The sequence below is a fragment of the Micrasema longulum genome, unplaced genomic scaffold, assembly GCF_059751315.1.
Source record: "Micrasema longulum isolate JH-2025_06_02 unplaced genomic scaffold, ASM5975131v1 h1tg000769l, whole genome shotgun sequence".
Taxonomy (NCBI): domain Eukaryota; kingdom Metazoa; phylum Arthropoda; class Insecta; order Trichoptera; family Brachycentridae; genus Micrasema; species Micrasema longulum.
Window position 1 is genome coordinate 18,816 of NW_028277963.1, and position 14,380 is coordinate 33,195.

The window sequence follows — 14,380 nt, forward strand, 5'->3', positions numbered from 1 at the left end:
TTTTTATTTTTTTTTAAAAAAAAGAAATATTTGCGTTCTTATGATTTACCCAAATATTTAATTTTGAGGGCCATTCTCAACGAGTTGTAAATAACTCACTATTAGAAAATGGAATCAAGTTGGGGTAGAGTGGGATTCGAACGACGGACCTTTGGTCCGTGAGTCCGAGACACTAGCCACGGGACCACAACCCGATATTATATTTACTTTGCCAAATCCCTAAATGAAATACTTACCTGATCTTATCTCTCAAAAACCTCGTAAAAAATTGTATGAAAGTTGGAAATGTTAATGTTAAATAAACAAGAAGATGGCGAAAGCACTCATCGGTCAAATGAAACAAAGTAAAAGTTCACTGAGAAATTTTATCCTTATTTTTATCAAGGTCATCATTTGGAATTGGAACCTCTAACTCACTCGGAATGTCATACTATACAATGGCCGTAAGGAAATATCCAAATCAATATTTTAAATTAAATTAATTCGCCGGACTCGTGTTTTACACGGTGGTTAGGTTTTCTCGTATCAAAATCATTTCAGGATATTTATTTATTCATTGACAAATGTTGAATTTGTTGAAATGCTCACAGAAATAGCTAGATCTCAGATGTAATGAGGAAACATAAGTTGACATTTTAGTTCTCCGTACATTTATTCACTTTTATAATGAGCTACTTCTCGGGCATACCAAACAAAAACATATAAATACCTCATAAGAAGTTTCCTTTTTACCTTTTTTTCTTAATGTTTGTATGTGCGTACACAGAATTATAGTGATAAAGACACAGACTTTACTTATCTAACTGAATAAATAATTGTAGGTACTAGAACGTAAAAATGTATTTTTGTCAACTGCTCGACTAAAAAGTGATTTTCTCAAAACACTGGGACTCTTTTTTTTACCACCAAGATGACAATACATACATTTGAAAACCACGGAGAATTGTAATTGATCTTATATTTTCCGACGCTCTTTATTTTCAATATCTGTACATACTGTGTGAAAAAAATACTTACGATTTGTCTATTTTGTACGTACTATTATTTTACAAATGTAGGTGTATCAACTTTAAATCATCCCAGTTCTTTTTTTTACAATTTAATCTATTGATAAAATTAAATAATGTGATTAAATTAAATTAAATCTGTGCTTTAATAAATCAATCATACTTTCTTTCTGACTTCCATTTTGATGCAGTTTTTGTCTTGTAATACATAATTTCAATTTACCGAATTTATCAGTTTAAATGTTCTTCCGTACTTGTATAGCTAGGAATTCAAGCAATGAGACTTTTAATAATATAGAAATGTGATACATGAATCCATCTCACTCATCGAATTAATTATTTTACAATTTTTTTATATTTAATCATTATTCAGTCATAATGAAATGAAATGATTTCTTTAAAATATTTCTTCATTCATCTGTAAAGTATCCGTAATCAAATACATTAAACTTATAATACTGACCTTTATATGTACATGTCATGTCATCTAAAATCTTTTTTTTTCTTTTGAAATCAAACAGCATGAAATCCATAATATTCATCAAAATGTGGTAATAGAAAAATCATTAACACAACCAAGTCAACTTTGAGTGTCGTTTTGTCAATCATTCAAGTATGTACATATACGTATGTATGTAGTTATGAACTGATAACCAGTTCAAAAATGCAAGATTTTCATATGACGAAAATCAATTTTTAATCATAATCATTAATTTTGAAAATCATTAAAAATTGTTTTACTTATATACTTTGAAAAATATATTTGTTTACGAAACGTAATTAATTATAAATAATCAATTAGTACTGTGATGGCAAAAGGATTGTACATATATATCTGTCACTTTTCAAAAACTGTCATTTTTACATAAAACATGCTAAAATCTCATGCTCTTTCATATGAGAAAATATTATCTATGTAAGTTCAATACTGCATATAGGCCAAAAAAAAAGGGTTTTTGGCATTTTCAGTTGAATGGGACAAGCCACATTGATCGATCGGCGTATTCAAATGTTGAAAGAGACCGCTTGCATTAAATTAAATTGCGAATAAATCATCCCCACTAAAGAAGCAAGCAATGCCGCGTATATCGCAAAATGCAATACAGCGGATGAGACGTACTCGATTTGCAGGAAGGGAATACAGCGAATACGCCATGCGTAACTGCCAGTTTAACTGCCATAATTAACTTTGTATAGACCCATACGATAGTAAAAATATATTTTCTTATAGAAATCAATAACACAATGCATTTAAATTTGTTTTATTTTTTTTTTTACAAAATCACAAGGTTTTTTGTCCCTCCTAAACATTTTGACAAATAGTTGTTCCGCGGTATTGAAATTACATAGACAATATGTCTCTCAAGAGTTTAAAAATAGTCATATTTAAATGTGGGGTTCATCTGTTCCTTTCACACGGCAAGCCGTGACGGACGGAATTATTTGTCCTGTATGGTTTAAAAAACAACAGATTGCCTTTTGCCACCCCACTACCATAGGGCTTTACTTAATTTCTGTTTAATTTTTGTTTTTCATATATTTTTTCACATATTTTGACAAAAAAGTAGTTAAAAATATCCATCGCAAATTAGTTTTTTATTTTCCATGTTTTGACTCCATTATGAGTATTATCTGAAGGTTGGTATTATTTTTTAGAGTGTGTGTAGACTTTAGACAATGTATAATCATATAAATGTATTTGGTGTTTTCCATATTGACTGGCAAAAACTGTACGTGTAAAACAAATTGATATTTATATAAATTATATTTCTATACCAAGAGACTGTCATCACAATGTTTTTATTCGATAAATGTTGTAACACATATTATTGTAATGGTGAAATCTGCCGTACTGTAATTTGTACAATTTACGTATATTTGTTTAAGTGTTGACTTGACAGCCATATATTATAATATGTATCGGGAGTTTTGGTATTAGAATACACAATGTTATACCAATGTTGTTGTCAACTTTTCAGCCTGTCGTCTTTTATCCACAATAAGTTCATTTACCTTTTAGATTCCATGGATCATGGCCTCAATATTTTTTTTAAATTTTAAAAATTTCGAAGTGATGTTTAGTGATGTTTTTTAAACTCGCTAATCTAACTTGATTTGCCAAAATTCAAGATAAAAAAATCAATATGTTTATTTTTTTGGGTGATACCGTGTGTGTTGGATTTGTTCCTTCGTTTCAACTACCATCGCAGGAGCCATCTTCAGGGTAAACGAGTTTATATAATTGATTACAGTGACCGTGTAAACCCTCGCACCTATAAAAATCAAATATATAAACTCCTGTTTTAAATTTCATTAGAGTGATGATTTCTTTACACACTATAGATATATATATATCATTGGGGTATACCTATCGTTCTGTTTTTATAATGAATCGTTTACTATGGGAACTAGGACCATCAAAAAACCCTTTAAAAGTGCCCAGTTTTATCTGCTGTCTTCGGATGTACGGTATACAAATATGATAACTATCTTCGAAAAATGCAAAAAGGTACCGACACAGAAAATTTAATTTTGATAAGAGTATCCATGGATAGAAAGAGTTCTAAAAAAAAAAAACTGCCAAATCGATTCAGTTTTGGGGTGCGGAAAACGGGACAGTGAAACATCGATTTTAGTTGGGCAATTATGCTGATTACAGTCCGACGTGCAGTTGTCTTTTTCGCACAGTATCTACTACAGGCATTTACTAGAGAGTGACAGAAAAACAATGTTCAAATACCTTTTCATTAAAATTCCCAGCCACCACATAAAGTTTGATATTTGTTTTCGTTCATATTTTAAAACTATTTTTTAAACATTTCTGGATAATATTTTTTTATATAAAGACATTCTTTATGTTTCATATATGTTTTTTAGTAAAATTTACTCATTCGTATGCATTTTCTCACTCAAGAAATTAATTATTTTAGACAATTTAAATATTTTTGTAATGATTTATCATGCACCTGGTTAAAGTGGTGTAAAATAAATTCATTTGATAAAATTTAGACTCATGCGACATTTTTCAATCTTTTGCCCTCAACATTCTGATGTATGAATAAAAATGACTGTCAAACAAGTTAAAGAAAAAATTTCTTGTTTGCACTGCTATAAACAATGAAGTAAAATGTACACATAGAAAAATTGCATCCGAAAGGCGTTCCGAAATTAAGTAATTTGTACAGTAGCTATAATAATTTAGACATGTTTATATGCGCAAAAGGTGGTTCCTGAATAATGTATATTTTTTGGTGAAACAGCCACAGTAATATTTGTGCATATGGCAACATATCGAGTGGAAGGTTGTTAACTTTCCTCGAATTCTGTAAATAGTAGGACCAACCGCGGAAGTACTGGCTGAATATATTTATGAGTGTATATTATTTACCCCTTAACGATGTGTTCATTCGATTGTACTATATATATATATTATGATGTCCAACAGTAATGGACTTCCCTGTATCCGGTATATATCTGTATGTGTATCTTAACAAACCAATGAGTAGGAAATTTTAATTTGCTGTAAATATCGCTCCTAATGTTTAGAATTTATAATTAATAAACTTTTTTATTAAAATTATTGCCTCATTTTTCATTAGTTTAAAATCTCAATAAAATCTAATTGTAAAATACAAATGCATTTAGAAAAAAATTGACTATACAAAAAGAAAATAATATTTAACGGTCGCTTCAGTATCCTGCTCCAGAGCTGCCACAATCTCCATTCTCAACGATGCTCCATCAGTTGGATAATAATTATCATATTAATATATGAAAACCATTGAAAATTGGTATCAAATAAGTTTTATTGAAGAATTTACAAGATCGCAGAAATTTCATCGATTATTATAAATATTTTAGAATAAAATGGGTTTTTTTATTTTAGAAATCAACTGCTTATTAAATAAAGTTTTGATACATTAGTCCAGACTCCGAAAGAGGTTCTGTATGCAAAATATGCAAACCGCATTCTGACGTACGCTGTAGTGGTCCTAGGCTCCGATGGGACTGATGTTGCCAGTGACTATTGTGGTGCGACACCCCCCTCCGCCATCCTTTACCCCCAATGGTACATTATTTAAAACAAGTGTATATGCTGTAAATAAATACAGCTCGCAAAAAATCTATTGCGACAACATGACATTGTGCGACAGTCAGATTGACTTATATGGCTTTATTAAAGAGTTTAGCAGAGATTTCTTTGTCGTTTGTTTTGGATAAAAGTTACTTTCTCCATAGCTCACAGCCTTCTTCACAAATTTAGGGCAACACCTATGTTTTGTCATATCAATTTATATCGTAGCTCATCCGCTGTTGTTATTTGCTAATAAATAAGATAAGTGCAAACATATTCCAGGTCCTGAAATAGCTGCATAGTTTAAAACCCATTACCCAAAGCTGAAAGCGCATCCTGAAAAACATCCACCAACGCGGCATTAAACATTTGCTTCGTCATTCGTATTGTGGCCAGTTAAGGAATGCAATGTAGATAAGACATTACATATTTGTTCGCCAAGAGACTGTGCAGTGATTCCTCCAACCCCAATCTTCGGCAACCTAATATATTTACAAGTAATAAATGCCTTTTTGGGACATCTGTTCTCCAGATTGTTTTACATTAAGCAGATATCTTGAGGTTGCTTTTTCTGCCGGAGATGATAAAGTACATAACTCTCATTAATTACCTTGAATGGGTTATAATCATTCAAAATTGATATTAGATTTTGGATCCTATTCGTCTTAAGCAATCCTTGATTCATTCCACCATTATGTGCTTTAAATCAATAACATAGCACCTTTTTGCATTCCAAGATATGACAGCAATGTAATCCATCCAAAAGGATCCATCTCTGCATCGCTTCTTTGTTTTATGTAATCAGACCTCTAGTTACGGCCAAAAACTGATTCTGAGACTGCTTTAGGGCCAAAGCATAGCCAATTGAATTGAACTTACAATGGTTAATTTTACTAAAAGCATTCCTCTTCTGAAATAATCCACGATATATTTAGGTAAATTGCATCATATTTTGTAAATAGAGTGATACATACTCTGAAAGTATAATTTGCGTGGTTCATGGAAAAAAGTAAGCCAGCATTTGTCTTTTAGTCTGTAAATGAAAATCATAATCAAATTCTCTGTCCACTTTAATTTAATCCAAATAATTTATACCAAACGGTAAATGTGAAATCACAGTTATCATAAAAGAACTTGAATGTTTCACTTCCGTACATATTATGTAGAATTTTTTTATAAAAAAATCTTCAATGACATTTCACGCTGGTTATATTTTTTTTACAAACATGGGTGGTCTCTATATACTGTAGCCTCTCTTATGTATTGAAGACACGTATTAATAATCACCATCAGAAAGCCCGTATAAGATAACACACCACACGAGCGCGTGGAAATGTTTTTTTTTATGGCTTTGGCCGACCAAACCTTTGGGTTTCAGATACGCAAATCACAAAACAGTTTGCGGTCTGCATATTTTTCAAACGAACAAACCATCGGATCCTGCACTACATTTGATTTGTAATGTTTTTTGACATGTGTGATCAATTTCCAAACTTTTTTTTGCTATTACGGGTTCACAGACATGTCAAATTGTCTAATTTGTCCACTATAATTGAAACATTTTTTTTTTGTTGATAAAACGTTTAACTGGAACCTCGGATCTAATGCAAGTACTTAATTTATACACAAGAAAATAACATGGAATGAGGAGGGCATTTGCTGACAAAAATAATGAAGGCTACCAATGTGATGAAGTTGTTGCTAGTTAAAGTTTGATATATCAAAAAAGGTCATTTTTTATTATTGTTAATATGTTACATCTCACAATAAAAAGGTTTCAGCTAACTTACTTCAAAACAGTCAACAGATGTAATAATTGAAGAATATGGATGTTTAAACATCTGTAATATGATTACTTTAACCAGCCAATGACAAAACATACGCCTTGCAAATGCCTAGACTTCAGTAATCCCTTTTCAAAGCAGTTGTCGAAATATCTGTCAAATAAAATACATTTAATTCATTAATTAAAATTAACAAATATGGGGCAAATACACAATAATTAAAATCAACAAATATGGTACTAAAAAATATTTATTTCTTTTCTGAACTCCAATTTCATCAACACATAAATTTCGTAACCGAAATGAGAAAATAATCTTACAAAAAAAACTAACTCAAAATAACTTACACAGTGCAGTGATACTTTCTTTTTCAAGCAGAGTTCGCATTATTGAAACACTTGTAAAAGCAACCACTCATTAGCTAAAGAACACTACCCTCGTTAAAAATATATCCTTAAATATGTTATTTCTAATACAGTAGACAGTCTTAAATAAATAGATCAATTGGCATAATCTGGAGGTATAGGATGGAGTATCGCTGGCTGCAGTTCTACGGCCGGGTTTCCATGGTGATGTCAGGGTTCTGCATGTCCAGTTGAGCCTGAGCGATGTCACTCAAAGCTCCTTGGATTTTTTCCAACAGTATTTCACCTTGTCTCACAATCTACATAAATTAATAAATTCATTACATAAAAAATCAGTTATCAAGTTTATCCAATCTAGGTAAATATTATAATGAATGTTTCAAATAGGAAAATTTAATATGTCAAAACTTAATTGTATATATAAAAAAAAAACACTATGGAACTTACTAATCTTTTTTTTGTTTTGAAATAACTTATCTAGTCAGTTTAAGAAACACAACATCTACTATCAGAGTAAGTGTTCTGACAGAGGAACAATAAATTATTCTACATCTGGTAGGAATTAAATAGTTATGATTTATAAACATAGGTAGAAAATATTTAACAAATTATCTTAAACTTGATGGCACATAGGGCACTGTATTGATGCACCAAATAAAGCGCAGATCGATTATCCATTAAAAGGTAATGGTGACCAGCCTTTCTCTTCAGGCGCCAGTCCAGGAACATGAAATATTGCAGTGTGAAACCACCTTCAAAACCAATATTTCACGTCAATCTTTATAGGAATCGAACTCGATACCTCAAGCATTACACTACGACGCAGACTTATCTGCACTCGATTTCCTTATTCAAGAACTCTAATGCATATTTATAAATGTCACACACCATTAAGCGGAAAATGTTTGATATATTAAACATATGGTTAATGCAATTATTAAAATAGGTTTCCATTGGTCACGGGTGTTATTTTAATTTAAAATCAAAACAAGACTATCATTACCTCTTCTAACTTTTCCGCAGCCTCTTTATTTTCCGACTCCAGTCTCTTGAGACTCTGAACTTGTAACTCGGTGGAGCTTTCTTCGCTAGGGAGAGAGTCTATCAGGATGTCGATGTCTTTCGCGCAGCGGGAAATGAGAGAGGCGAATAGCAAAGCATAGTCCTCCTGCCCTTGCTGCTGACTGGGCGTCTGGGACCCACTCCGATCGAAGGCTGGGAACTTACTTGGTGTAGAAAATTGTTGCAGAATTCCAATACTGTTGCAAAAATGCTCAGCTTGCTAAAAAGAGAATAGAACTGTCAGAATGACAACTCGATGTCGTTGAACTACCTTTATTATGTTGTTACTTGGTTGAAATGCAATAATCTACCTGATTAATAGTGTCTTGAAGTTGGGTCAATCTATCAGCCATGTTTTATGTTCCAGAGTTATAATTTTAAAGTTATATCTGGAAATATGTCGCTAGGTTAAAATACGCTTGAATCCCTCGAGCGAAACCAGAGACATGCCAAAATTCACAATACAAACGTCAGATTTAAAACTGTCGCGAACTAGTAACATTTTACAATAATAATCTATGGTCAGAGTAGAGTAATGTTAGCACAAATAGACAGCCACAAATTACACAACTCCGAATGTGAATTCAACAGTTTATTGTCGCATTCAAAACTCAATTTCTTCTCCGGATTAAAAAGTATAGGTTTTTATTTTTGACATTATAGATTATAATGAATTCATTTTGAATTCTGCGTAATATAGATTTGTCCCCAAAACGCCGCACGAGGAATTGGATTAAGATCCATCTGATGGGAAAAAAGGGTAAAATAAGTTTAATTACAAATTTGAAAAAAAGTATTGTTTTCTCTTTTGAGGTTTTAAGACAATAGGGAAATGTCTCATTTTTGAAAACATTTTAAAGCAATAAAGATCTATGAAATACTGTCCGGTGAAAAATTTTTTTTTCGCTAATTATTAGTAGCATAAATTTGTAATTTTGAATTCCCGCAAAAACGGTAATTACATTGACCACGCCCCTAATATGTCACGATTCGTGTTTATTTGTTCCAGCCGTTGAAATTTCTGTAGAACAATTTCACGAATTTTAATGTCACAACAACCAAGGCCAAACACGTCGCGTTTTTCTACGAACGTATTTTTATTGAATTTATTTTGTACATTTATGTATAAAAACATTTCTTCACAATATCTACATATTGATTTTGAAAGTATAATAAATTATTCAAAATCAATTTCATATATTTTTATCGGTATTCGTAGCATGTGATATTTCCCTATTGGGCTAAAACTATGGGCAATTAAAAATAACTACAAAATATTGTGCAAGCCCACTGTTTTTTATTGAATTTCTTTATTATTTTCAACTAAAGTAAAAAACACAAAAATAACTTTCTACGACGAGAAAAAACAACCGCCATCAAATTTAGTCATGGATATCTATTATTATTTTCAGAAAACCATATTTGTAATAATTGTCATAACGTTATAAATGTATTTGCTAACCAAGTTTTTTTTTTTAAGACAAATAACTTTGTATAAAGAATTTTTCATATAAATTGATTATGATTCATTGAACATCGAACAGTCGGCATCATATCCGTAACCTATGTGCGATTCTTTTGGTTATAACTGGTTATCTGATTAATCGATTATTCCTATAACCGATTTCAGGAATTATGTAGTCGATTATATCATTGAATCGGCCAAGCGCACCACTAAATCACCGATCAACCATAGAAAATCGCACAACATAAATCAAAAGGGGTACCAAACAGTTTTTCAAAATATTTTGAATAGCGAGACTTATAAAAATATAAATGCGAACAGCCCTTACTAAAAAAAACAGCTATTTTTACTATTTAGGCTGTTAATTATCATTATTTTTTATACAAATTCAATTACTACTGCTACTACTACCATCACGCCATTTTCCGTAGGGGTAGGCAGAGAGAATGGACCGCCACACACGTCTATCCTGGCATACAATCCTAGCCTCTTCCACATTCATACATTTTGTCATACATGTCCTTCGGTTCTGTCTGCTTTTGACATGACCAGACTTAAGATTTTGGTTTATCTGATCATGCCACGTCTTCCTTGGTCGTCCTCGTCTAACGTTGCCGTTCATTTTCGCCATATATACTTGTTTTACCATTCTTTCGTCGTCCATTCGTTCTACGTGACCAAACCATCTTATCAATTATACTTGTCTCAGATTTACACTCTCGCCTGATTTCATCATTCGTAACCCTGTCATACATTGATTTCCCACACATTCGTCTAAGAGATAGGATTTCAACCGCGTTCACTCGGCTTTCATCCTTCTTCTGATAGTTCCATGTTTCACTTCCATACATAAGTGTTGGGACTAAAACTCCGTTGTGCACTGCCAGTTTAGCTTCGATTGACATATTTTTATTAGAAATTACTGTGCTTAGCGCTCCGTTCATTTTGTTGCCCGCATTTACTCTTCTTTCAACATCTTTTTCTACTCTTCCATCTCTTGAAAACATGCTTGTTCTACTTGCTCAAGACATTCGTTGTTTACATTTATTATGCAGTCAGTAACCTCACTATCCCTTTCAAATACCATCACTTTTGACTTACTTTCGTTCATCGCCAATTCGCTCTCCAGGCATACATCATACATTCTAGAGACTATTTGCTGCAAATCAGCCTTGCTGCTTGCTAACAGAACTGCATCATCAGCATACAACAAGCAGCTTACTGAAAAATTATCCATTTTCGCTCCAATACCCATACATTCTATCTCTTTCTTACAGTTGTCCATGTATAGATTAAACAACCATGGTGACATTACACATTCCTGTTTCACGCCTTTTGAGATCGCAAACCAAGATGTAAATCCCCCATTAACTCCATTAACCCATTAACTCTTATACACGCTGAACTCTCCTCATAGAGAGACGATCTGCACGTATAAGTTTATTGTTTACTCCATACTTTTCCAACACGCCCCACAATTTCATTCTATCTACTTTATCATACGCTTTTTTCAAATCAACAAATGCACAGAACAGTTTTTGACTTTTTGCCAAAAACTTCTCCGTTAGCATTTGCAGCGCAAAAATTATATCCGTGCATCCACGTCCACTCATAAAGGCTCCTTGCACGTCCCACACTTTGTCTTTCGTCACCTTTCTTACTTTCTCGATTATAATTTTCGCATACAGTTTACCGACAGAACTCAGAAGACTGATGGCCCTATAGTTTCCACATTCCGTACGAGATCCTTTTCCCTTATATAAAGGCATGACAACTGCCCTCCTCCAATCCAAAGGCGTATGTCCTTCCTTTAGGCAGAGATTAAAAAGTCTGTGCAGCCATGTACCCACAATCTGGCCACCACTCTTCAGATATTCCACAGCGACCTTATCATACCCAACGGATTTTCCGTTTTTCATACTTTTCAGCGCACTCTTTATTTCTACCATGCTTATCTCACATGACCTATTATCACTCGTATCTTCCTCTGCACAACCAAGCTGTTGCTCAGGGACACTTTCAGTACTTTTGTATACTTCCATAAAGTATTCCATCCATCTCTCTTTCACTCCTTCGTCATTCGTTAGCATTCGGCCATCTTTTGATTTTATCGCTTTTATGTTTCCACTTTCGGAGGAGTTCTTTGTCTTTTTCACCTCTTTCCAAAACAGTTTTATATTTTCATGAAAATGAGTGGACAATTTTATACCTTCCTCTTCGTTTAGTCGTTTTTTTCGTTCTTTCACTCCATTCTTAACCAACCTCTTGCATACTTTATAACTATTTTTCGCTCTTTCATACTCGCTGCTATTGATGTCACTAATTGTTATAAGCTTCATCCATGCATTCTTTTTTTCCTTTACACGGTCTTTAATACTATCATCCCACCATGCATCTCCTTTTTTTCCTCTTCGGGACGCCATTCCGCATACACTCTTTGCCGATTCACACAAGCACGATTTAAATCGTACCCGCATTTGGTCGATATTGACTTCTATTTCATTCTTTGCTAAACTTTCGTTTAAATCCCGTTTATACTTCACTCTTACATTCTCGACTTGTAACTTTTCAACCTTGACTCTAGACGAAGATGTCACAGTTTTCGTTCGTGAGCGCCATCCACGAAATAGAATCACTCGTGTTACAACAAGAAAATGATCTGATTCCATTTCAGCGCCCCGAAACACGCGGGTGTCGGTTGTGTTTGTTCTTAATCTAGAGTCAACAATCACTTAATCAATTATCGTTCTTTCATTCCCTCTTTCCCATGTGTATTGGTGAATACCTTTATGATTAAAAAATGTATTCGAAACAAAAAGGTTCCACTCAAGACACACTTCAAGCAAACTTTTTCCATTTCCATTTATCCTTGAATCGCCATACATTCCAAGGGCTGTTTCTAGGCCATCTCGACGATTACCCACCCATCCATTCAGATCACCGGCTAGAAATATTCTTTCATTCGGTTTTTTCCTCGCACATACTTCCCTTACATTTTCCCAGAACTCACGCTTCACATCTTCACCTGCCGAATCGACTGGGGCATATCCGATAATGAACATAATGCTCGTTATTCCAATCTTAAAGGTGATCCACATGAGTCTGGCGCTAACAAATTCATACTCAATCAAGCACTCTACCATTCTAAGAGAGAGCATCGCCGCAAGAGAGCATTCTGGAACACCAGACCACAGCACGAGCGTGTCATTGTGCTCCAGCGATCCACTCTCCTTTTTCATGCTCTCACTTATACAAAGAACATCTAAACCCTTATCCTTCATACTATCACACAGTTCATTCATCTTCTTATCGATTCCTCCTCTTATATTCCATACGCCAGTACGGCACTTCATTCTCCTATTTGCACCCCCCCGAGAGACGCGGCATGATGGGTGGTGAGCCTTATCGCTGCCTACAGGCATTCTCTTGTCTTCCTGCCCTCCTACTTAATTTTAATATTTCGCATAACTACTTACATACTACCTACACTTATGATTAAAATATTACCTTATGCTCTTAAAATACAAAGGAAATACAAATATATTACTTAACACTAAAATACACACAAATATCTAACGCTTAACTTCACAAAAGTCACTTAGTACTACAATAGTCATAAATCAAACACTCATTGCGTCCCTATTTTTTCCCCTGTCACCTTCTGTGTTTCCGTCTGCGGTGGGGGATTTACATCTAACAAATTCAATTAATTGTACATAATAATTTTAACATAGCATTTGCTTGGCAAAATTAGATTTAGTATTATTTAATTGCAGTTCTTTTGAATGAGGAAGTTCAGTAGTTTTTCTATTTATTAATAGACTATCAAAGTAAGATTTTTTAAGCATGGTATTATCACCGCTATGATCTTTTAAAGTTTTCAAATTACACTGCCTGTGGACGTCAAGAGTTGTCGTCGGTGAGTTGAGCTAACATTTAAAAAGAAAACCCTGTATGCATGAAAACATGCTAAATATGGCTTCCCAGAAAACGGCAATCTATCACAACACATAACTGATTGCCTATTTATTTGACAATTGTAGCCTGCATTACTTTACGGGAATAGAAAGCAAATAGATGCTCAACTGCAGATATGTACAGGATCATTTACTAATAAATTATTATTAAATGATGCGCGATTAGGATAGCTTGTATGAGATTTGTTTTTACTGAATTTACAAATGGCAAGATAATTAAGTGGAAAAAAGAACAATCAATCCTGTATTCTCCTTTTATAGCATGTTTGACAGTCCCCTCTGTTGTCGGTCCTACATATTATGCGATGTTTAGTCCCGGGCACACTCTACTCTCTACCTTCCTGACCTAGCTTTCTACTCTACTCACACTCACTTCACTTCCCCCTTGACTTCGATTTTGGACGACTCTCCCTGGCCTGGCGACTGGACCATCGGATCTGAAGCAAGAAACCCTTCTAAGGACCTCTCAGGGCTCACCGAGGCGAAACTAGGTAATCTTAGACTCTGCAGCCTCACAATCAGCGTTGTTCCTGTGACAGCGGCGGAACAAAACATGACGCCGGCAGCGTGTCAGCTACAATAATCATTCATTTTATTTTTATTTGTTGACGAATAAAACAGTGAATATCTACTTCTTTATTAACA

General features: G+C 33.8%; 1 protein-coding gene across 1 annotated transcript; it reads right to left on the minus strand.

Annotated features, from left to right (window-relative positions):
- Positions 1 to 7,098: 7,098 nt before the first annotated feature.
- On the minus strand, positions 7,099 to 8,793 carry LOC148279079 (mediator of RNA polymerase II transcription subunit 21-like). Its single transcript, XM_088230450.1, has 3 exons — positions 8,605 to 8,793; positions 8,235 to 8,513; positions 7,099 to 7,530 (listed from the first exon to the last, which is right to left on the minus strand). The coding sequence occupies exons 1-3, from the start codon at positions 8,644 to 8,646 to the stop codon at positions 7,417 to 7,419; spliced, it is 435 nt and encodes a 144-aa protein (XP_088086576.1). The 5' UTR covers positions 8,647 to 8,793; the 3' UTR covers positions 7,099 to 7,416.
- Between the last annotated feature and the right edge of the window lie 5,587 nt (positions 8,794 to 14,380).